General features: G+C 42.7%; 1 protein-coding gene and 1 long non-coding RNA gene across 2 annotated transcripts in view; both read right to left on the bottom strand.

Annotated features, from left to right (window-relative positions):
* The window catches only part of LOC147172734 (uncharacterized), a 52,343-nt gene extending 49,870 nt beyond the window's left edge, over positions 1–2,473 (bottom strand). The window contains exons 1-2 of the long non-coding RNA XR_015095308.1: positions 2,423–2,473; positions 102–173 (exon numbers count right to left, since the gene is read on the bottom strand). This is a non-coding gene — a long non-coding RNA (uncharacterized LOC147172734). The remainder of the gene's footprint in view (positions 1–101; positions 174–2,422) is intronic.
* Positions 2,474–2,901: 428 nt separating this feature from the next.
* On the bottom strand, positions 2,902–18,056 carry eva1ba (eva-1 homolog Ba (C. elegans)). Its single transcript, XM_086077348.1, has 4 exons — positions 17,815–18,056; positions 6,973–7,130; positions 5,490–5,572; positions 2,902–4,507 (listed from the first exon to the last, which is right to left on the bottom strand). The coding sequence occupies exons 3-4, from the start codon at positions 5,554–5,556 to the stop codon at positions 4,056–4,058; spliced, it is 519 nt and encodes a 172-aa protein (XP_085933474.1). The 5' UTR covers positions 5,557–5,572; positions 6,973–7,130; positions 17,815–18,056; the 3' UTR covers positions 2,902–4,055.
* Between the last annotated feature and the right edge of the window lie 3,353 nt (positions 18,057–21,409).

Below are 21,409 nucleotides of genomic sequence, written 5' to 3'. Positions count from 1 at the left end.
AACTCCGTAGTGAACCAGCATCTTGGGAAGAAACAGTGCCGTAAATGGACTAGTGTCACAAAAGTACCTTTCCCACTACCTGTAAGAAGCGGCAAGCCCACCTGGGTCGCTGTTCTGACAACTGGAGGGGTTGATTTTCCAGCCTCGGAAATAGTATTGAAGTGTGACAGCAGCTGTGTAAAAGGGAAGAGCAGAAAGTTGGAACAGGGGTTTGAAGTATAATACCCGATACACGCTTCAATTAAAGTTGGGAATTGTCTGCCTTTCGGGCACAGAACAGGGGACTTCAGAAGAAGTATCAATTAAATAAGAGTTTTGCAGATGGCTGAATGAAAGGGGTGGAGGAGTTTTTGAAGTAGGGCTGCGGCTAACTTATTTCTACATGGAGTGGTGTTTGCGAATCAGTCCGTGTAGAAAAATGATTTTGTTTGATTAATGTCGTATATTTTCCATCCTGGAATATTTCACTTACAGTGGCCTTGCTATTGGGTAGATTTTTGTGTGTGGAATGTCTGTCACAGAAATCTGCATTTTATAGCAATGTTTTTTTTGTGGACTTTTTACAACTGTTGCACCATTGAAAACATAAATATTGATTCAAATGCAGTTAAAAAAAAAAAAAATCACCAGGCTTTAACAGTCTTGTGGGAATTTGATTATTTTGGGCTCTGATTGGCTGCTGGTATCATCTTGGGAAAAAAACACGTTTTTAAGACCGAAGAAGGTCCCCAAGCATCCTGCATCTTGGAAGGCTTCTGGTAGTGAGCCTAAGCACCAAAGGAATATCCTGACCATTCAGGAGAAGACACAGTAAAACTCCTGGATATGATTCAGGAAGGACTGAGTTACAGTATGCTGGCGTTGTATCGAGAACGCTTTATTTACATTAGCTCTCAACAAATGGAACTTCATCAATGTTGAATTCAATACACACCACTTATCAATACTGTACAGCATTTTCTACACTTTTAACACTTGCAATTTTTGTGCTTGACATGTATTTTTATACTTTTAAATGTGTTTAAAGTACGAGGGAGTGTTTTTTAAATGGTCTTTCAAAATTGCACATTATGAATGATTACATTTTGAGTGTTTGTCCTACCAATAGCAATATCAAACGCGTCAGAGCCCAGCAAACGTAGTCCGAGCCGGAGCACATCTGGGTAACATCTAGAAACGATCCCATCTGTACAACTGCTATGGGAACGAATGTTCTATTTTTAAACCAGAGGCGCGTTTCCTCTGGGACTCGAGGGGTGAAAAGGGGTCACGCCATAAATTTCACCAATGGTTCACAGATATGAAAATGAATGGTCTCTGTCTCTCTCACCACATTGAACATAAGTTGTCTTGTGACGAAGGAAGGATGACCAATGTGGGGAAGTTCGGGGGGGAGCCTTGAGAAATAAAAAAAAATAGAAATAATGACAGAGAGCGTTATAACGGACAAAGAGAAGTTTGTCACAGAAAGCCTATTGTGTGGGATTTCATGGGAATTGACTTTAGGGCCATTACTGTACGCCACTGGGGGGCATTCAGGGCACGAAATGGAATTTAAATGTATGTATGAGCCGCCACAGAATCGCCATTATGGTTTTACTTGTGTTGATACAGTGGAAGGTCCATTTGGATACCACTTTTTGCCAAAGGAAATTACTCTTCAATACATGCCGTTTTGATGGCTCATTTCACTGTGCCGCAAACTGACAAATGTTAATGGGAGTCTTGGCCACAAAGTGCTGCCTCCACAAGCGAAAACATAATTCATGTTTATAATTTTTCTGTCTCCTGAGGGATCGGCCCTGCAGTATAGAGGGTGGGGTGAGCAGTGTCTCATTTGCAAGAGAGAGACCCGCCCTCTTGAGTTTCTCCGCCCATGACTTGGAAGCTAGCCTGGGTCGAGATCATGCTGTGGTCAAAACCTTACCTGTGTCACAATTGCATTTCTGGTTGTATGGCTACCATCATGTTTCCACACCGTCATCACAAACATACTTTTACATAAGGCGCTTAGTAGCATGCGAACAGAACTCTAGAGTGGGCTATATGGTACATAAAAAAAAAATAAAAAAAGAGACTGTTATGCTCCACACAGTAAACCACCGACTATTATTGGCAAAACCTGTGTTGATACAACTACAGAATCCGCTAACTGAAAACATTTATCACAAACAAAAGCAGAAAACGAGCGGTTACGAGTCAAAATTTAGTACACGAGTCTGAAACACAGTTAGCCTTCCAGCTAGCCTTAGCTTTGAGATACATACTAACACCGCTGAGGGCGCCACTACGACAAATTGCTGAAACAAAAAGGAAATTAAAACAGCGTGTGTACGTGTATAGTAGCTATACTATTAAGTCGCATAGTAAAAAAAACAAATAGATAAACGCCTGTGAACGGAGACTTGAAGTTGTGACTTACCAACAAGGAAAAAGTAAAGTGCCAAATCAATGAGAGCTCAGCACTGATTAGTCAAGTAGAACAGCAAGCTGTTTTCCTATTGGCTGGTGAGTTTTGACATTACTACAACTATTTTCAATTTAAACGAAACTAATTAATTAAAGTATTTGTGTTATAGATACACCAACAATTTGCATAGTAAAAAGTGAATGCTGATTAAAGACTATATATATATATATATATATATATATATATATATAATAATAATAATAAAAAAAGCCAGGTCAATGAGAGCTACAACCTGATTGGTCATCACCAACGCAACGCTGGCTTGCTATTTGCTCGTGAGGGCATGTCAAGTACAACATAAACAGCCTAAACAGGTATCAAAATTAAACATTTCTGTGCAGCACGTGTGTACGTAACTGTAGGATGGTGTTTGTGCTACAAAATAGAAAAAACACAAGGCATTTAATAAATCAAGTGCGCATGTGGCACCATTACACTGTCCTGTCCATTTGGAAGGAAATTACTTTAATTCTCAGCAATCCCACCATATTAGGCCACTTCCTTTAAGCAGCCTTATAAAAACATTTTTCTCACACAAGGGTTACGTTTTGTGTTGTTGGTCCCACAGATTTTATTACAAAGATGTGTTTCCATTCAAAATAAGGCACATACAGTACAGATAAAATGATTAAAGATGACACTGCCAACATTTCAAAAATAAAATAAAAATCAATTTGCCCCAAAGGCACCATCTGCAAATGATTTTCTTAATGCTTTAATTTCCTTTTCATTTTAACCTTAATTTGACTGCATGTAACATTATCTAGCCCCCAGGTTAAGTGATATGTTTGTGTTCAAACAATGTCATTTCCTTTACTGTCCTTCTGTGGCTGTTCACCAGAGACACAGAAGAACCTTCACTGCGTACATAACAGTCTCTACCTACCAGAGAAACTGTTCATACACCACTCACAAAAAGTGAGGGATATTGAGCTTTGGGGTGAAATTGTGGCTTCAAGGAGCTGGAAAGCAATGTAAATCTAATTTCCCAAATGCAAGGGAAATAGAATTCTCTAAGGTGTAGTGCACTTTGTCATAATTTGCGTGTATGAGTTAAATTTATTACTGTGCATAACTGAAAGCCAAGTTTAATGGCTTATACTGTTTGTGTAAAGTGCTAGTGCGCTTGTATGTTTGCCCGTGTGTGTCAGTTTCGGCGAGGTTGTTTGTATTTGTTGATTAATTTACCAAACTGAATACAGTTGTTTATGTAACATGGGCACAATTCTAGATATATGGCGTTGATGCTTTGCTCAGTTCAACTTTATTTATAGTCTGTTGAAGTGAATTGACTGAGGCAAACAATTTAGAAAAACTGTAAGTAGTGATGTGGCGCCAACTTGTGGCTTCTATAGGGAATTGCATGGTCCAAATGGTGAAGCATCACTGTAGTACACCCGAAAGCTCATTATCCGTAACATTGTTGTGTGCATTTCATGTCATTAAGCGCCAAAGTTCAAGTGTCATCAGCTCCATTCATACTGCATTGTTCTGTCAATATGGATCCATTAGTCTGTTAACAAGACACTTCTTGGTATTGTAACATTGCACCACAAGCCTTTAAGTCTCAGGGGCCTGGCGTCTGTTAGTAGTAATGCACTCTCCCGATGGTCCCCGTTCCCGATCCCAGGATGTCCGGCTGCCCGTTCCTCCAGATTTCCCGTATGATCCGCTCCCGCTCCTCCAGCCGCTGCGCCCTCTCCAGCTCCTCGGCCGACGTGAACACGTTCAGCGTCCCGTCCGAGTGGTTGCTGTGATTCCCCACGGGGATCTCCGTGGTGACTGTGGAGGTGGTGGCGGCGAGCAGCGGGGAGGGCGCCTCGACGTCGTCCCTGTCGTCGTCGTCGTCTTCCTCGTCGTCGCTTTCCTGGTCCTCGTCGTCACGCGGTGCTTTTTTCTCGGGCGTGGACGAGGCGGCCCCGCCCGCGGTCCGGATGCGCGGCTTGCAGGAGATGCGGATGACCAGCAAGCAGAGAGTCAGAACCAGGCCGAAGCAGACGCCGAGCACAAAGTACAGGCCGAAGCTCTCTGGGTTGGCTGGGGGAAGACGGGCAAGGGAAAATTGTTTGGAATAAACATTTAAAGGGCAGTCGAATCCTGTGACAAATTGTATGACGACGTATTAGGGCCACGTATAAATATTTCTTTTCCCCGGGGGGGTAATATTCTAAGAAAAAAACTCGCAAATTTGTCCCTTTATAAAGTCGTAAATTTGAGACTTTATTAAGTGGCAAAATTGTGAGAAAAAAACTCAGAAACTTACGAGAAATACACGTAGCGTAGCTAATAGCTATAGTCTAACGTGAGGATTCGTTGGTGGTTAATGGAACACTGTTTATAAAACGAAAAGGCAGGATAGAGACTGATTTATTCTTTATTTAAACTTTACAAGTCATACATCGCAGCTAGAGCGACGGCACTTCCTGATCCCCTATCAGCTGACTAACACTAACCAATCAGAAGCTAGCATACTTAAGATTTGACACATTAACTTAGCTACTAGTAAAAAACAAAAACAAAATGTATGAATGTGTAAATAATAATTCTGGAAACATCAATGTACAAGTAAAAATACATTTGAGCAAATTAATTTCAATGTTTGATCCTCAGGGTGTTTTTGTCGCTGGCAGTACCCGATGCTTCAAAGTGCGAAATCTCTGCTAAAGCAATTAATTACTATCTCATTTGAAAACCCGACCGAAAAGTATTTTCACAAACATCCGAGTACATTACGTGTATTTCTTGTAAGTTTCTGAGGTTTTTTTGCTCTCGCACTATTCAAAATTTGATCTGGCAGTACATTTTAGCTTAGCTTAATGTTAGCTTCACTGAAGACTCTAACTTCTTTGTTGTTGTGAATGTGAATCCTTGTTTATCTACAGTATATGTGCCCTGGCAACCAATCCAGGGGGCACCCCGCCTCCCGCCAAAGGTCAGCTGGAATAGGCTCCAGCTCACCTGAGAATAAACTCAACAGAAAATGGATGGATGAGTTATTGCCTACGAGAATGCGACTTACCCTTAATGTGTGCATAAGCAGCTATGCTGTTGCTCAGGAGATCCATTTCCTTCTTCTTCACGTCCATGGTGGCTTCTTTAAAGCTGCCGACAGATAAATCAGGTAGACATGAGCATATTGAATCTGACTTTGAACGGCATGGCAGGACGAGAGTCGACGCAGAGCATTCCATGTCAAACCCACGAAACACAGCGGAGATTCGGTTGTGAGCCTGCGGGTGGGCAGGATGACGCCTGCGAGGGTCAGACAAAAGCTCCACTGTGCACTTTTTGGCTTGTAGTAATGCTTCAGCCACATGGCGCACCGCCTTACCCACTTGGGCATGACACACCCTGAGAGTACAGGTTAAGGGTCAGTTTTGTGAGAGGTCGCAGAGGACTTCCCTCCCGTCTGATGACATCAGCAGGTGGCCCCGACATACGTTTGCAATGGATGAACTTTTTCATTTGATCGTTTTGTATTGATGGTTTCGGAGGCTTTTTCATACAAATGTTAACGTAATTGTGACTTGCATTAGAGTAGGTTGGTGATCAACTATGACTTCAATATTGCTATTTATGTATAAATTCCGGTTACGTTGCCGGCATCGAAATGGAACTCTTTTCCTGATAAAAGAATAGACTCTAATCTTTCTTTTGGTAGGTTCCATGTTTTTATTGCAATAGAACACAATATTCAGCGGGCCTTGCAAAATCCAGTAAACCCGCCGGGAGCGAAGGGGGTTGCTTCAGTGAAAATGGCTGGAAGCAAATGAGTTAAGCGCAAGGTTTAAGATTCGGAACTGTGTTGACTTCATCATCTCTATTCAATGTTGGTGCCATTTATACCATTTTCTTACACTGTCTGGTCATGTATGGCCTTTGTGGTGTTCCTGGAATAAGGAATTAAGACAACAACAAAATTCCTGGCTTTTTTCCATGTCACTGTCACAGACATGGAGAAAAGGTGGGAAAACGCTAGCTTATAGAGGCAGTGTGACAGAGGGCTTGTTTTTTTTTCTACTTTAATCCTTCCCAGTTCCCAGCTTCCTCCGCCTTTAAAGCTACTTCCTAAAGTTCCACTTCCTCGGCCCGATGACATCATGATGGAAATCAGATGAAAACATGAAGCTATCGTAAATAACAGGAGGTGCCCGCAATTCTCCCAGCTCATGTTAGCACCAACTTGTGGCCGGCAGTGGAAAAATCCAACACAAATGATGACGCACCGCGCATGGCGTCCCGCTCTAACCTGCGTAAGTTGAACCACATGGCACGGGGGCCTTACATATGTAACATGGGCCGCTTTTTAAATTGCATGTTTATGTCTACGTTAACCTCCAAATTTCACCTGCTTGTGACCTCAGCGAAAGATATCCACGGTGATATCAATGCCAAATGTGATGTGTGCCTCATTTGACACATTTTGGGGGGAGGGAAATCCGACCATATGTCATGCGGCTGGTGAGGCACAGAAGTAAACAGAACACAGATGAAGCACTTACCACTAAATCAAACGGCCAAGCCGGTCTTCAGTCCGCAGCTCATCGTGTTAGAAGATTCGGAGATGTGAAAAGATTTTTCGGATCCTCCTTTTTGTGCTTCGCTGCTGGAGCGAGCTTGTGATCTTTGGTCCTCAGGCTAAACAGTTCATTTGGCCACCCTGAGACGAGAGCAAACACACACACACGCGCAGACGCGCGCACACACAGCCGTCAAGCCACATTAGATCCAGAGTCACTGACGCGTCTGCAGTGCAAACAACATTAGGCAGACTGCAATGTTCACGGTCCAGCGAGAGACCGGAGGGAGCGCTTTTGCTTTTCGGAGCGACTCCACTACGAAAATGTTGTCGGTTAATGACTTTTGCTCTTCAAATTTGCGATAGTCTAATCTCTAATCTGTTCGCCGTCCTCGTGAGGTCTTTTTGAATCAATGGAAGTGCACTTTTGTGTTAAAAGTTGCAGGCAGTATAGTCTGACCTCTCAAGAAAAGATCATCAAGTGTGAAACATGAAGGAAGCTCGGTTTTGTGCTTTTTCGTTTTGAATCTGTACAGGGTACATTGCCAGAAAGCTTAAGACATGAAGGAGGCTCAGTCATATGGTGGGGCCGCTTTGCTCTATCCAGCACAAGGTGTTTTGAATTTGTGAAGAAACTCAAGACTATCAAGGCCAGCTGAGGTCAAATGTGCCCCCCCCCCCTCCCCCCGTCTAAGAAAGCTTGGTCTCACCTGCAGGTCACAGGTTCTCCAACAAGATAAACACCTGAAAGTCACAGTTAAAAACATCCAAGAATGGCCAAGAACCAAAGAAAAGACGATTCGAAAGAGCATTGATGGCCAAAAACAAAACATCAGACTATTTGGAAGAGTTCTAATCCAAACCCTTTAAAACATCTGCGGAGGATCTGAAACTTGCAGTCTGGAGAAGGAACCCTGAAAATCCGAGACATCTAAAAGCAGAAAATTCTGTGTAACCACAAAATGAAAGCAATGCCGGATCATTGTGAGCTTGAGAATTGTCTGGAAATGGTTCTTTCAAAGTTAAAATAAATAAATAAAATCTTCGTGGGAGAGTGCTTAAAGAGCTCTGAACGACAGATTGAAGGGTTTTCAGGTAGCGGGTTTTAGTGATCCAGGTAAGAGGAACTTAAGAACACATTTGTCTCAAGAATAGTTTGTAAATAAGGCCCACTGTAATTCCGATAATAGCTTTGCCATTCTCTTTAAAGTTAACATGGGTTGAAATTGAATTGCCATCCTTTCCTTAATGAGGTTAGAAAAGTGAAAGCACTTCTAAAACAGTAAAAGGAAGTCCTACTTTCATTTCTCGCCAGTAGACTTTAACAACCTGCCACATTTGCCCCAAAGGAACTCCAAATATTGCAATGACAGGCTGTTAAACTTAAGCAGCAGTAAAAACACTTAAAACTGCAATACCAATGACCTTGATTACGACCAACAGGAGCTTAACGCCGAAGCCATTTATCCACGGACGAAATTCCCAAAACTTCTCCCTCCCCAATAAAAAACATTGACCATAAGATCTAGTAGACGTGCGGGGGCTGTTGATGGGTGAGCTGTGAAAAATGCTGAACTGTGACCTGTTACAAGTTATTCTGCTGTGTTGGGGGGCACAGCTGTCAGTTGAATTAGTAGAGCGTGGATTGCTTTTCTAGGGTGAGCATTTTTGACTGGCTGTGGATCCTACGGTCAGAATAGAACGCCTGACTCAGATATTAAACAATTACACAAAATAAAAATGTGAGGACTTAAAAAAAACCCCCACATAAATCAAGGACGGACTTTAGAGCCAAAGTTGCTTGCTGTATTTCTGTCACAGTCATGTGGACGTTTTTAATTTTGCAATGGATTCTTAATTTTGTCCAGAGATTCCTTCCATGCTTTTCAATTAAAGTTCCATCTCCAGCACCCCCCCCACGTAGTTAAATACCTTGCTACTAATCCAGCAAATCCACCCTCTGTTAACGAAGAATGCGTCCGTCCTTGAGCTGAGATCATTGCTTTTGTCTCAAGGGTAATAAAATAAATGACTGCAGGATTCTTCAAAGTCAAAGTTAACGGTTGCACACTTTCGCTGGAATGTCCTCCGTCAAGACTCCAAGGCGTTAAAAGACCACAGGGGATCTGCTTCAAGCCCATCTCATTACTAATTACAACACCATGTTGTTTTGTTGTCTTTTGGTTTTTACTGCAAGGTAAATTATTAACAGACCCGGACCTCCCTAATCTCTACTTACCGTCAAGTGTGCGTTGCCAAGTTTGCCTTGCTACGACAAACTCTGGCCAGTTTACAACAATGCCGTCGTTATAAGAGCAGTCAAGCCTTTAGCGCACACTCTATAGCATGCATTGTTGCAGAGTGCTGAGTGCTGCAGAACTTCTGTGCAAAAAGAAAAAGAAAAAAAAGAGGCGGTGGGATTTTGGGAGGTCCCAACAGTGACCTCTTTCACGCAGAGATTCCGGAAAAATTGATGTCATAGCCTTTTACACAGAATCCAGCAAAGGTGGTGGGATATTGCCTTCATTGGAGTGACTTGTTCCTTACATACACACTCTGATATTGACCTCCAAAGGCCAGGGCCAAGTGGAAGAATGTATGCTGACTGATGTTTTTATAATTACGGCACTGGGAGAAAATTCCCAGTTCAAAAACCGGAATTACATGACCATAATTGTATTAATGTTAGGCAGAATGGTACACCAGGGGTTAGAACGTCTCCCTAACAGTCCTAACAGCGTTGGGATTTGAATCTCGTGAATTTGGGAAGCGGGGACTGAAACCGAAACATAAGCCAATGCCAAGTGGAAGAATGCATGCTGACTGACACTTTTAAAATGCTGGTGGTAGAATCCACTCCAATGTGAAACCATAAAAATCCTTTAGGCAGCATAGTGCGCTAGCGGTTAGCACATCTGCCTCAAAGTTGAACGATTCTGAGTTTGAATGGTTTCTTCCTATTATTCTAGAAATGTGCACTTTCATTGAAGAATATAAATTGTCTGTAGGTGAGAATGTGAGTCTTCAGTGTCAGTGCTGTTTGTACCGAATAGCAGAAAATGGTGACATTTACAGGCATGTTTCAAAGGGTCAAATATTTTTTGCTTTGATAGCAGCGTTTCCCAGACGTTTAGTGTTTTCATTTGCAGACCGGAGCAGAGGATAATGAGATTTTCCAATTATTCTTAGTGTTTGGTCAGTGCTCCCATGCCATTAATATCCGCTCCTATTTTTGGTCCCTGCTGGCTTATCGGTTTGTCTTTCCGAACTTCATATCCTGAGGTGAAACACTCACGCATCCTTTTCCTGTTCCTTCTAATGGTCATGTCAACCGCTGTTGATGGCCTAAATAAAACCGGTAACTTTACAATTTGATCTGAGTTGCAAAGAAGACATCGCTTGACTTCATAATATGTTGTGCTTATGCGCGAGGAAAACGGGAAAGGCTATTTTTGTCCGGGTATTGTTTCGCTATCGCGGATCATCAGGATGACCATTCCATATTTTTGCTATCATCCTAAAACAACAATGACTCTGTCATCCAGGACTTCCTTCAGCATCACATTGAGTAAGCTTAGAATGTCTGCTGAGAGAAATGATTTATCCACGGCCTCCTAACTGTGGTTAGGCAATGAAGAAGTTGCAACTCCTTAGGAATTTCTGTTGACGCTCGATGTAAGTATGCACTCGTGAAATTATATCACTGGTGTCAATGTTATTTCTTCAGTTTAACGGCACACAAAAGGCATCAATATTTTTAGCACCTGGAATTTCCGTGGGGCCGCAACAGAGCTTTTCTGTGGTTTGCTAGAAGCCGCGGAGCAGACTCTGAATATATTTATAGTATAAATAGACTTTAATTAGTCAAAACTGACGTGACGGATTGTGGAAGCTGACATTAAAATTTACAGCATCCTGTGACTTTGCCCTCGTTCATTAAAAAGTTCCTGCTTTGATTCTGCGGCAGCCACCGAGGAAAATTCGGGTCTTTTAATTGCAACGTTGAACGTTTTAAAGCTTGACAAGTCCATCAATCCATCATTTTCCACATTCAAAACCACGAGACCTTATTTCCCAGCTGACTTTGGGCAACAGACGGGGTTCACCCTAGACTGGTTGCCAGTCAATGACAGGGCACATGGAGATCAAGCATTCACACTATCATTTCACAGCTACGGATAATTTCAAGTCTTCAATCAATTAAACTAACATGCATGTTTCTGGACGGTGGGAAACTCCGCACAGGAAGGCCAGAACCAAGATTTGAACTTAGAATTTCACAACTGTGAGGCTGAAGTGCTAACCACTACAGGGAGTCCTCGAGTTGCGTCCGAGTTACGTTCCTACATTGGAGATGTGACCCGAATTCCGACGAATTTCACCGTTAAAGGTGATATTTCCATCAAAATACTTTGTACAGTAATTTAAAAAAACATATTTGCGCGATCCGGAAGAGCCAGAATCAATATTTTGTGTTTCTGCACGGACATTCATCACTGACGGACGGCAGAGCGGAGCTAATTCAAACTTAAACACGGAAATGTGACGCGCCTGATGGTGAGCCGACCGGCTGATGGACGTCCGTTCCTGGAGGTGACAACAACACAACTTTAATTATCTTTAAAATGACGTGATTACTGTGGTAAATAAACGGGGGGGTACGGACCAGGCACGGGCGCCGTAAAGTCGAAAACCACATAGATCACCTACGACGTAACTCGAGGACTCCCTGTATTATTTTAACGAAAACAAGAGAATTTGCCTGCTAGCAATGCAAAACGCATAGACAAGCTAATGAAATTAGCATCGATGTTGCAGTACTTATAAACATTTTAACAACTTGAACACAAGTGGTAGCAACACATGCAGATAGAATATATAGCAATACTCATAATAGTCACCATCTTATTGAAGTTCAAACCCCAAAAACCCTGCTAACCTCTAGGATGAGCAACACAATCGGTCTTAAACCTGAAACTATTGCTCAGATCTAAAACTAGAGCCCAACTGATTAATAGGCCGTCCGATTCCGCATCTTTGGGAAAATATTGCGTTTCCACGAGGTGAAAGTAACTAACATCTTATGGAAGCCACAACAAACAACCATAAGAGCACATCCAAGAATCTTTGGCCCTTTGTGGAGAAAGCAGCCTCCTCCAGGCCAAGACCTTCCAGGCTGTTGCATTTGGATACGAGACAGGCATGTGGTTGACCCCTCCGCCCCCCAAAGCAGACCTAGGGTCACGGAGGACTTTCAAACAAACGTATGCTTTGATTTAGTGACAGAGAGTTGACCTTTGGCTAAATATTTTTGAAACAAACGCATATATGTTCTTAAGCATACCAACACATGGAGACAAGGAGGCGACATGGCATACACAAAAAAACAAAAACAGTGGAATCGCTAAAGTCAAATAGTATTCACGTGACGTCACCGACCCCCACCTATCAACCCGGCAGGCCTTTCGTGGGGCAAACGACCAGCAAGACAACGCAACGCAAATGCTGAGGAGCGCTCGTGTTGCTTACTACGAGTTACTTTGATTCATTCATTTGTTCACTCTTTCCGAATTTTCACGAACCGCTTCACAATGGCGCATACGTGTGCCGTTCACGGGTGCAAAATTGGGCGAACAGAGATGTGAAATGAAACTTCTAGATAGTATTCACATGCCATCATTGTGTGCCGGTCCAAGGAATGTCGAATGGGAACGGCAAAGAAGTGTCCGGAATTTCAAAGATACATCGAAAGCATTTCCGACCGACAAAGTCTACCAAAGTGTGTTCTGACCATTTTGATTACGGTAAGTGTCATTGTAAGATGGTAAAAATGCTTTTACCATAATGCGATCGTGATATATTTGAGTCATTAGCCGTGGCTAAAAATAGATTTGTGGTCAAGATGTTGGATTTTGAGATCTCTCTAAATACCCTCTTTAATGTTTCTTATTTTCCTTTCCCAGCAGCCCAAAAGTTGAAATTGTTGTTAAAGTGTACGGAAATAAGTGATGAATCAACAATGTTGTTGTTGTTGTTTTTGTTGCAACATGCTAGCGCTAGTAGCTAGCGCGTTCGGAGGAACTAGCTACAGTACTTGGTTTAAAAATTAACCCAAGATTCTTCACCTCGAATTCACAATTGATAAAACATAGCAACCAATAAAATCCGACAGTACAGAAGACGCAAGAATGTCCGTGTTTCGAGAGCCATCCTACTTTAGAGCGTACGTTTTCAAGTCATCCAATCGATTCCACTAACCAAATGTTTCAACGTGTACCGCTGCAAAGAGTGTTGAGGTAAATCTTCCGCATACGTCTTGCTTACACAAGTAACGTTAGAGGAAGCTGAGGGTGACATTCGTCAATAGCAAAAGAACATTTGGCGTAAACTCAATAGAAGCAAAGCTGACTTCACTGGAAAATTACCCCACCATGAGGGGGCGGGATCGCGAACCCGTGACGTCAGCGAATACTGTAATGTAATGAGGTTGTTGACTTTGCAATCCAACCACCGTGGGAAGCGGGTACCTTTGCCAACTGACTTTGAAAAAAAAAAAAAAAAGGCAGACTATACCCTTAACTGATCGCCGGTCAATCACAGGGCACAGATTAGAGATATACAACCATTCACACTGTTACTTAGTTGAACATTAACCCAAAATGATAAAAATAAGATTTTAGTTGAAAACATTGCCAATAAAAGTTTTCCAATGGCGACAGTTGACATGGGAAGAAGTCTTCCCATATCCGAACAAACGAACCTTAGAGGTTTAACAGTGTACCGGCTTGTCCTGGTTTGATGCCGGTAATAAATTGCTCAGATATACTTTTCCAACGGTCACATCTGGCTTTGCTCCAATAACTCTGTACAATGAGTACAGTATTTGTCATATGTTTCTATTCATAGGTAAAGCTCTGTTTCTGTTTCCAGCTGCAAAGTCCAAAAGTTGGCGTGAAAGCAAATCACAACTTGTGCTAAATTCCCGATGAGTGGGTGTGAATTAAAGCCTGCATGTTTGCTCGGCTCTCAGACTTTGACATGATCCACTCCAATCCTTTACATTTGGTATTCAATCTAAACAGAACACGTTGCGGTTTAGGAACGCGTTGTTTGACATGCACTCGACGAGCAACACCTTCGCATTCAAGGGCGAAAAACACAAGTCAACATAGATTTGGAGACTTTCAATAAAAACGCAGTCTTGTAAATCAAGACGCCAGCGTGACGCCAGCTTGTTTCAGAGTCCCGAATCAAACCCCTGCATATCCTCATGTGGTGGGGGAGGGAGGTCGGGGGGTTTTATAACCACAGAGCTGCGCTTGTCCTGCGGAGAGCGTGTTCTGCGAGCCCTGGCAGGTAATGGGAGGGTAATGGAGATATGCGATGGCGCTGGGGGTTAGGGCAAGTGCTTAATAGCCGCCAGATGTGCTCCTGATGCGAAGCAGGGCCACATTGCTTTCATATGTAAATCACAAAGGGTCTGTTTTACTACACGTCCGCACGTGCAAAAAAAACGGCCGCCAACTCGATTTCTCAAGCAAACAGATGTACTAACCAAGCACACCCTGGATTGTTTCTACCAAACGGGGAAAAATGTAAACGCAGTTCATTTGTTTAATTTACTATGCACAATGTGATTCATCAAATTTGAGACGAATTGCGGTGGCTTATTTTGCATCTTTGAATACTATGTCTGAAAGGTCGGTGTGGCCAAGGATCGTGAGCAGGAAAAAATGAGTGGCCACAGCGAGAACAGATCTTTTCTGCTTGTGTAAAAAAAAAATGTAATGCCAGAAACAAAAATTATCATGACCTATAGTCTATACAGGAGCCAAATCACAAGAAGGAGTCATGCCATGCCATATGACTGATGGAAAAAACTCATGTACATCTAATTACCATGAACTTGGGAAGGGTTAAATCAAACCAAACATGTTTTTGATGTGATTGCTGGCTTCCCAAGAATGAAAGGAACAGGTCGTCTTCCACTAACACTTCCAATGCCATCACTTCAAACTTCATTTTATGTAATTGAATGAAATCTAGTGCCTACTATCGAGGATGGAGTAGCATCTTCACCCCGATGCTAAAACATACGCCAAAGTCCTCACATGGTTTTTGACATGTATGTTTCTGCTTATCGTGATGGATTCCTGATTCCTCTCCTGTTGCAGAAATCAACGCAGGCTTCAGATCATCAACACATAATCTCACCCGTTACATCGATCTTGGACGCCGGCCAGCAGCGCAACACGCTGCATCAATTACACGCCCGCTGCCGCCGCCTATTAGCCTGTGACACGCAACACGTGTTCGCCTTTTTTCCGTGATTGGGTCTCGAGGCGTTGCCGTCTCCTCGAGGGTTCGTCCACAAGATTCTGAGGATGACATGTTTTCTACAAAAGGAGGCCTTGTGAGCAGAAGGAAATTACTAATGCCTTTCATACTGCTGTAAAAAAACAAAGCATAATTTTCCACATATTGTTCCTGTGTTGCTGTTTTGGAGGAAGTCGACTAAGCAATTTTTTTCTCTTTGGCGGTAGCATCAGAACCATAAGGGAGGCGGGATGGCCGCCTCATGTTTTTAAAGGCTATTCGGCTGTGCCAGGAATGGAGGTGTTTTAACTCCTGGCAATGACATCTTCCTTTTTGTGTTGATTGCAAGGTTTTTCCGATTATCTGACTGTGTGATGCGGTGTTGTGGTATGAAAGCATAAATATTTCTGGCAATATGACTGGATTCTATGTCTAGGTAGATATTTGTTGGATCTTCCGTTATAGCTTTGATGAGTCCATTTTTTTTTGCAGCAGCTCTGTGTGAAAGAGGATAATTGGCACTTTAGTCCCTTTCACACTGCCCAACAATGTCGGTTTTCCCCTTCGTTTGATGTTCTGTGAGAAAGGCACTGACATGGAATAGGGTGTTAAAATCCGCCTGGAAATTTCAAGACTTAGGTAGCATCAAAAGTGTAAACAATGGTGGCTGTTTGAAAGGGAATAGATTGAGACTAGTCGATGTTATCTAATTAAGGGATGCCTGGTCTCTGCGTGAAACCACACACAGTTACGACAATTTGCTGCCTTTGCTGGGTTCAGTGTAAAAGGGCAAGATGGATAACTGCCAACTCAACTGTTACAGCGCCGATGCGGCCAACAAACCACAGGCCAACTTCAATTCTCCACTGCCGTCTCTGTACCTTTCACACAGCATAAAGTTGGAGAAAAGACTTTCAGGGGCGCTGTTAAATGTCACAGCAGGGACACATTAAGACGCTCGTCAAAGCAGCAATCAAGAATGTCAAGCAACGTAATTTAATATGGGGAAACGCTGAAATCATGTTGGTGAATCCAAGAATGAAATGCAAGACAAACGTTTCCTGTCTAGAAGACGTACAAAGAAATGATCAATATTTTTACGAGAGCTAGATTTTGCAAATCTCTCGGGATGGAAGGAAGTCTCCAAAGATTCCATTGCTCGATAATTAAAAAAACAAAAACATCACCATCCTGTCACTTTTCATTGCAACCGATACCACCCCCGTGATCCATTTCAGTCTTGAAACGCTTACAACTTCCCAGACTGGCACCGTGGGAGTTTAAACAAGCATCCCCAATCAGTACATGACCCTTGGGCTAAAAAAAGAGCAGCGCTAACAAGCATCCTCGGGACAGATGAAGACAAGGCTGATGAATGGGTTGGTCGGGGATTTGGATTGATTGATGTAGGGGGGGTGGGGGGGGGGTTTGCTGCGGGATCTGAATACCTTAGGGAGGTCGCACAAGAGTCAACTGTTGTCAAGCAGCCTCGGAGGGGGTCAACTAAACACGCATTAACGCTCGTCCTATGTTATCAGCGTTATCTGATTGACTGGAGGAGCTCGAGCGTACTCAATTAAAGGGGACCCCCCCTGAGAGCTTGATCTAGTGCTGGTGTTAATTTGATTCTCATATGTACAGCAGACCATTGATATAGATGGATTTGTTTATTTGTTGCTGACCATTCTTGCTGCTGTTCACATTCACTGTCGTGTATTTTAGTCATGTATGGTTGTCATTCCCAACGGCGTACATACACATAAGGAATTTATGCACATTATAACTTTATATTTTGATTAAAAACAATGCTGCTAAGTGCTAACTATGCTCGCATCTACAGTATTTCTATTGCAGTTGCCACAAAACTGCAGCTCGTCACGCTCAAGATATTTTTGGATTTTTATTTTGAAATTTCGCCAAAACAAGACAAATAAAAGCTTATTCTATTACATTTCGGCGGTACCAAAAATAATGGATAGACACTTAAAATAAAAAATAAAATGCAGTCTACCTCCTCTACCGCATCTGACTCAATTTCCGTGGCTTTGGCACGGACGAGGTGTCAGCTTTTTGTTTGCATTCCAAGTGACAAGTCATCATTCACCGCAACGAACTTCGCCAACACAACAGCGTGCAGCTGCACAGGAAAAAAGAAAAGAAAAAAAAAAGCCGAACCCGGGCTCAAAACATAAACGCTGCCTCAGCTCTCCCCCTCCACAAGCACGCGTGGTCACAACATAAACTTAGCAGTGACCAGACGGCGGTCGAGTCGGCCCCTGCGCACTCAGCAGAAATAATGAAAGTGAAACGGGAGGATTGTATAGAAAAAAAACGAAACAAACACTTTTGGTTAGTCATCAAAACAAACTGGGAAGAACATTTGGTTCATATTGGAAGATATCGAGACAAGGTGACCTGGCAACTACATTTCAAAACTACACTCGAACCTACTAATATTAATCACTCAGTGAGCAGTTGCATGGGGGGTGGAATAGTGGAAAGTACTCACCAGTGTGTGGAGATAAATCATGTCCCGGTCAAACGCTCCAGAGAGCTCCAGGAACGCTGCACAAACTCATCATTCCCTCCCAAACAAAAAAAAAAAAACCTTGTGGAAAACATCGCAAACAAGCAGCCTTGACTGTTTTCCCGGCTCGCTTTTGCCGCTGTGGTTCAAGTACTAAAAAGTGTGTTTGTGTAGTCTGGGAAGAGGTGGTAACTTCCTCTCCAAGTTGGAGGCTGACTAACAAGAGCTCTCTCTCTCTCCTCCTCCTCTCTCCTGGCTCCAGTGCACTCAGAGCAGGAAAAAGCTGTCATGGGGGGCGCCTGGGGGGGGGGGGGGGGGGTGATAGGAACAGCCTAAAATGGTCAAGCAAATCAGAGAGGGAGGTTGTGTGTGCGTGTGTCTATTGTTTGATAGAGGTATCAACTACAGGATATTTGCTGTGTTTTAGCAACAGAGAAACAAGCACAGGCTTGTAATGATTAACACATATTGAGTGACCAAACAGGAGTGGTGCTGACGTGTAGATGGTCCAATGATTGAATAGTTACTGCTGCACAGTTAGAACATCTGGGAATCGGAAGCAGAAATGCAAGCCACGGCGAGATGGAAGAGCGCATGCTGACTGATGATTTTTTTGGAAGCCAGGTGGAGGGACATAGGAAGGTCCAAGTCTTTAGACTCCTGGTGGTCTTGCTTAAGACTACATTCACACTTTGTTCCTGGCTGGGGCCGAAATTCAGTACGGGAATTTCTGGACTGGCCAACGCGCGACCAATCTTCGGAACTTTCATCTGTATTCAAAGTCTTGTTAAATTTTCTCACAGTCCGTTTTCAGCCCACGGTTAACCTGGTACACGGTTTAGTTAACTACAGCTAACTAAGTTTCTCATCTGCACCGTGAGCTGGAAAAAAGGGACGTAACGATACCAAAACATCACGATAAGATAATTGTCACGATATTGTGAGGAGGTTGGCGATATAAAAAGAGGTCACAATATTGTAAAAAAAGAAAAAGAAAAGAAGAGCTCATACTGAAAAAAATACAATATGGTGCTTTTGTACATAACAGCAATGCATATAAACAACCTACAATCTCTAATACTTAATATTGAGGCACTTACTTGCTAATGCAGGCAAACATCGAGTTCCTCCACATTCACGCACATATTACGTTCCCCTACATCTGACCATTATCGTGGATTTTAAACATAGAAGGGCCAAAACATGCATGTGAAAATTAAACTTCAAATTAAAACAACAACAACAACTAGCCAACAGAGGGTGCTAGAACTGCACAAATGAAAATCAACCTTACTTTGTTAACAGATGTGCTGCTTTTACTATCGGGACATGACGTTGACGATATTGTCGTCGTTTTCATATCGCGATATCACGATATAGCCGTTATCGTTACAGCCCTACTGGGAAATGCACCATCAAGAGTTTCTGTAATGTAAAGGACTTTTCAGTGATTTCAATCATGTCTGCTTTTAAAGTAAGCAATCCGTGTAACCACCCGTCCCAATACTTTTGTCCATTCATCACTAACACATGACCTCTTTGACGAGCCGTGGTTCATAAGCTCTCGAAAAAGATGAAAATAGAAACGTAACGAATGAACGGGGATGATTAACATGAAATCCGCTTCAACGAGCAGCCTGGTGTAATAAGTCATCCGGAGCTTCCCTTGAACCGTCTGACGGTTTCAATTCAGTTGGCCTCATTAGCGGGTTTGATATGATGTGAATCACAAGGTTACAGCTTTCTTCTACATGCTCCAACATGATGTTCTACGCGACAAAACTAGCGCTGGTACAAGCTGATGACATGGAAGTGGGATTCGTTACACTCTACACTTTGTGCTATCTGAGCTGTAAATCTGACAAAGTGTGACAAGGACTTGTATTGAAGCCATATGCTTGCGGGTGTAGAAAACGAGCTTCTTAGGAGAGCTGCAAACTTTTTATTTCGGGTTATTGGGGACATAGTACGGAAAATGGACTTTGAATGGCTTGTATACAAACATCAAATGCGACATTAAACAACAAAGTCAATCTTTTTTTTTACAGTCTCACTGATACGTAACAGAGGCGCTTATTTAGAATGGAATTGAAAATCCTTCTCCTTGAATAGAAAGTAATACAGAGCCGGGCATCATTTTAGCCTAAAGAGCTTGTGGTGGCTTAGAATGCTACGTTCACAGAGCTTACATTTACTAGCTGTATCTAAAAAAATTTTTTTTATAATATATATATATAAACGCAGAATGAGAGGTAGAGCCATTAGCTATCGTACTCTCTTTCTTTCTTCAAGAGTAAACTTAAAACTTTTCCGTATGTGGAAGCTTGACTAAGACCTGGCTCATCTCTCAGCTATGCTACCATTGGCTTAGCATCCCTTCCTCTTCTCTAGCAATCTTACATCATTATTTATGTAACGTATGTTACTTTGTTTTTCTTTGTCTTTCTTGTTCATGACAAAGATCTGAGCACGGTTGTTCAATTCTCAGTTATTTTAACCAACGGTTAAGCGTAGCACCGGGTTAAACTATTAGCCCGTCGTTAGCTAACTGACTGTTAAATATACCTTGTTCAAAACATGGTTAGTCACATTGTTAGTGAACAGCACCGTCAAAGTTAACTGTGTGGTTAACGTCACCGGTTAGCACCAATATATCACACAATTTTGTTTACTTTCGGTTTTGCGGGAAAAAAAGAAGCAGGATTTTTGTCTGCTAAAGCGAAAAATGTAATTCAGCGGATCGTTGACGTTAACTGGTCAGGGCTGACAGAAAAAAAACATTCCAATGAAGTGGCCAAGAAGCGGAAAAATACAATTTGGGCCGAGATAGTAAAGGGAGTCAATGCCAAGGGAGTAGCACCGAACCCATAACAAGCTCTCTCTTTCCTGTTTGCTGAACTTGAATCATGAAGGCAGTGTTAGCCACGGACGCCATCTTGAGAGTTAACCACTGTTAAAAAATTAGCTGTTCATTTTTATTTTTTTTTATCCGTAATACTATTGTTTCGATTGTTAAAAAGGTAAAACTATAGCATTGTGAGTCATTCTGTGATCACTATCCCTATTGTCCCTGGGGCAGATTTATAACCGCGGCGGAACTGAAGGAGGGCGGACATGCAAGAGGGAAGAAAGGAAGTTCCCGCCAGGATGAGGAGGTGAGACTGAATCTTCACCAGCAACGAGAGAGGTCTAATTACAGGGCACGCAGAGACTTTTCCTGAATGATTCCCAGACAAAAGAGGTGCAACTTGCCGTTTAGCGTAAAGTCTTATCACCCCGCCCCGATAAGCGTCGGCGAGGGCGTACAGGAAGGAGCCAACGAATGCGGAGGGTCTGTCCGCAGGTGGGAGATTTAAACAAGATACGAGGAACAAAAGACAGCCGCGTTTAACCCGCGATAATATTTGCTGGCCTTTTGAGTCGCCCACTCATTTTTACAAACACAGCTTTTGCTTGATAATCCGCACCCGAGGGAGTGACGACAGCCCCGACAAAAAGGTGGGCTCGGCTGCCCGAGATGATGCGTAATGACACGACGGGATGATTGAGAGGAAATGAAATGCTGGCGAGGTTGAAA

This window comes from Leptonotus elevatus, chromosome 6 (genome assembly GCF_054856555.1).
Source record: "Leptonotus elevatus isolate MCC_2025b chromosome 6, RoL_Lele_1.0, whole genome shotgun sequence".
NCBI lineage: Eukaryota > Metazoa > Chordata > Actinopteri > Syngnathiformes > Syngnathidae > Leptonotus > Leptonotus elevatus.
Note: the sequence above shows the minus strand (reverse complement) of the source record. Positions and strands in the feature narration are given on the sequence as shown.

Excerpts from the sequence above, each read along its gene's own strand:
- eva1ba (XM_086077348.1), bottom strand. The coding sequence starts at position 5,556 with ATGGACGTGAAGAAGAAGGAAATGGATCTCCTGAGCAACAGCATAGCT. Across the intron at positions 4,508-5,489 it reads TGCTTATGCACACATTAAGG|CCAACCCAGAGAGCTTCGGC; the intron begins GTAAGTCGCATT and ends GTCTTCCCCCAG.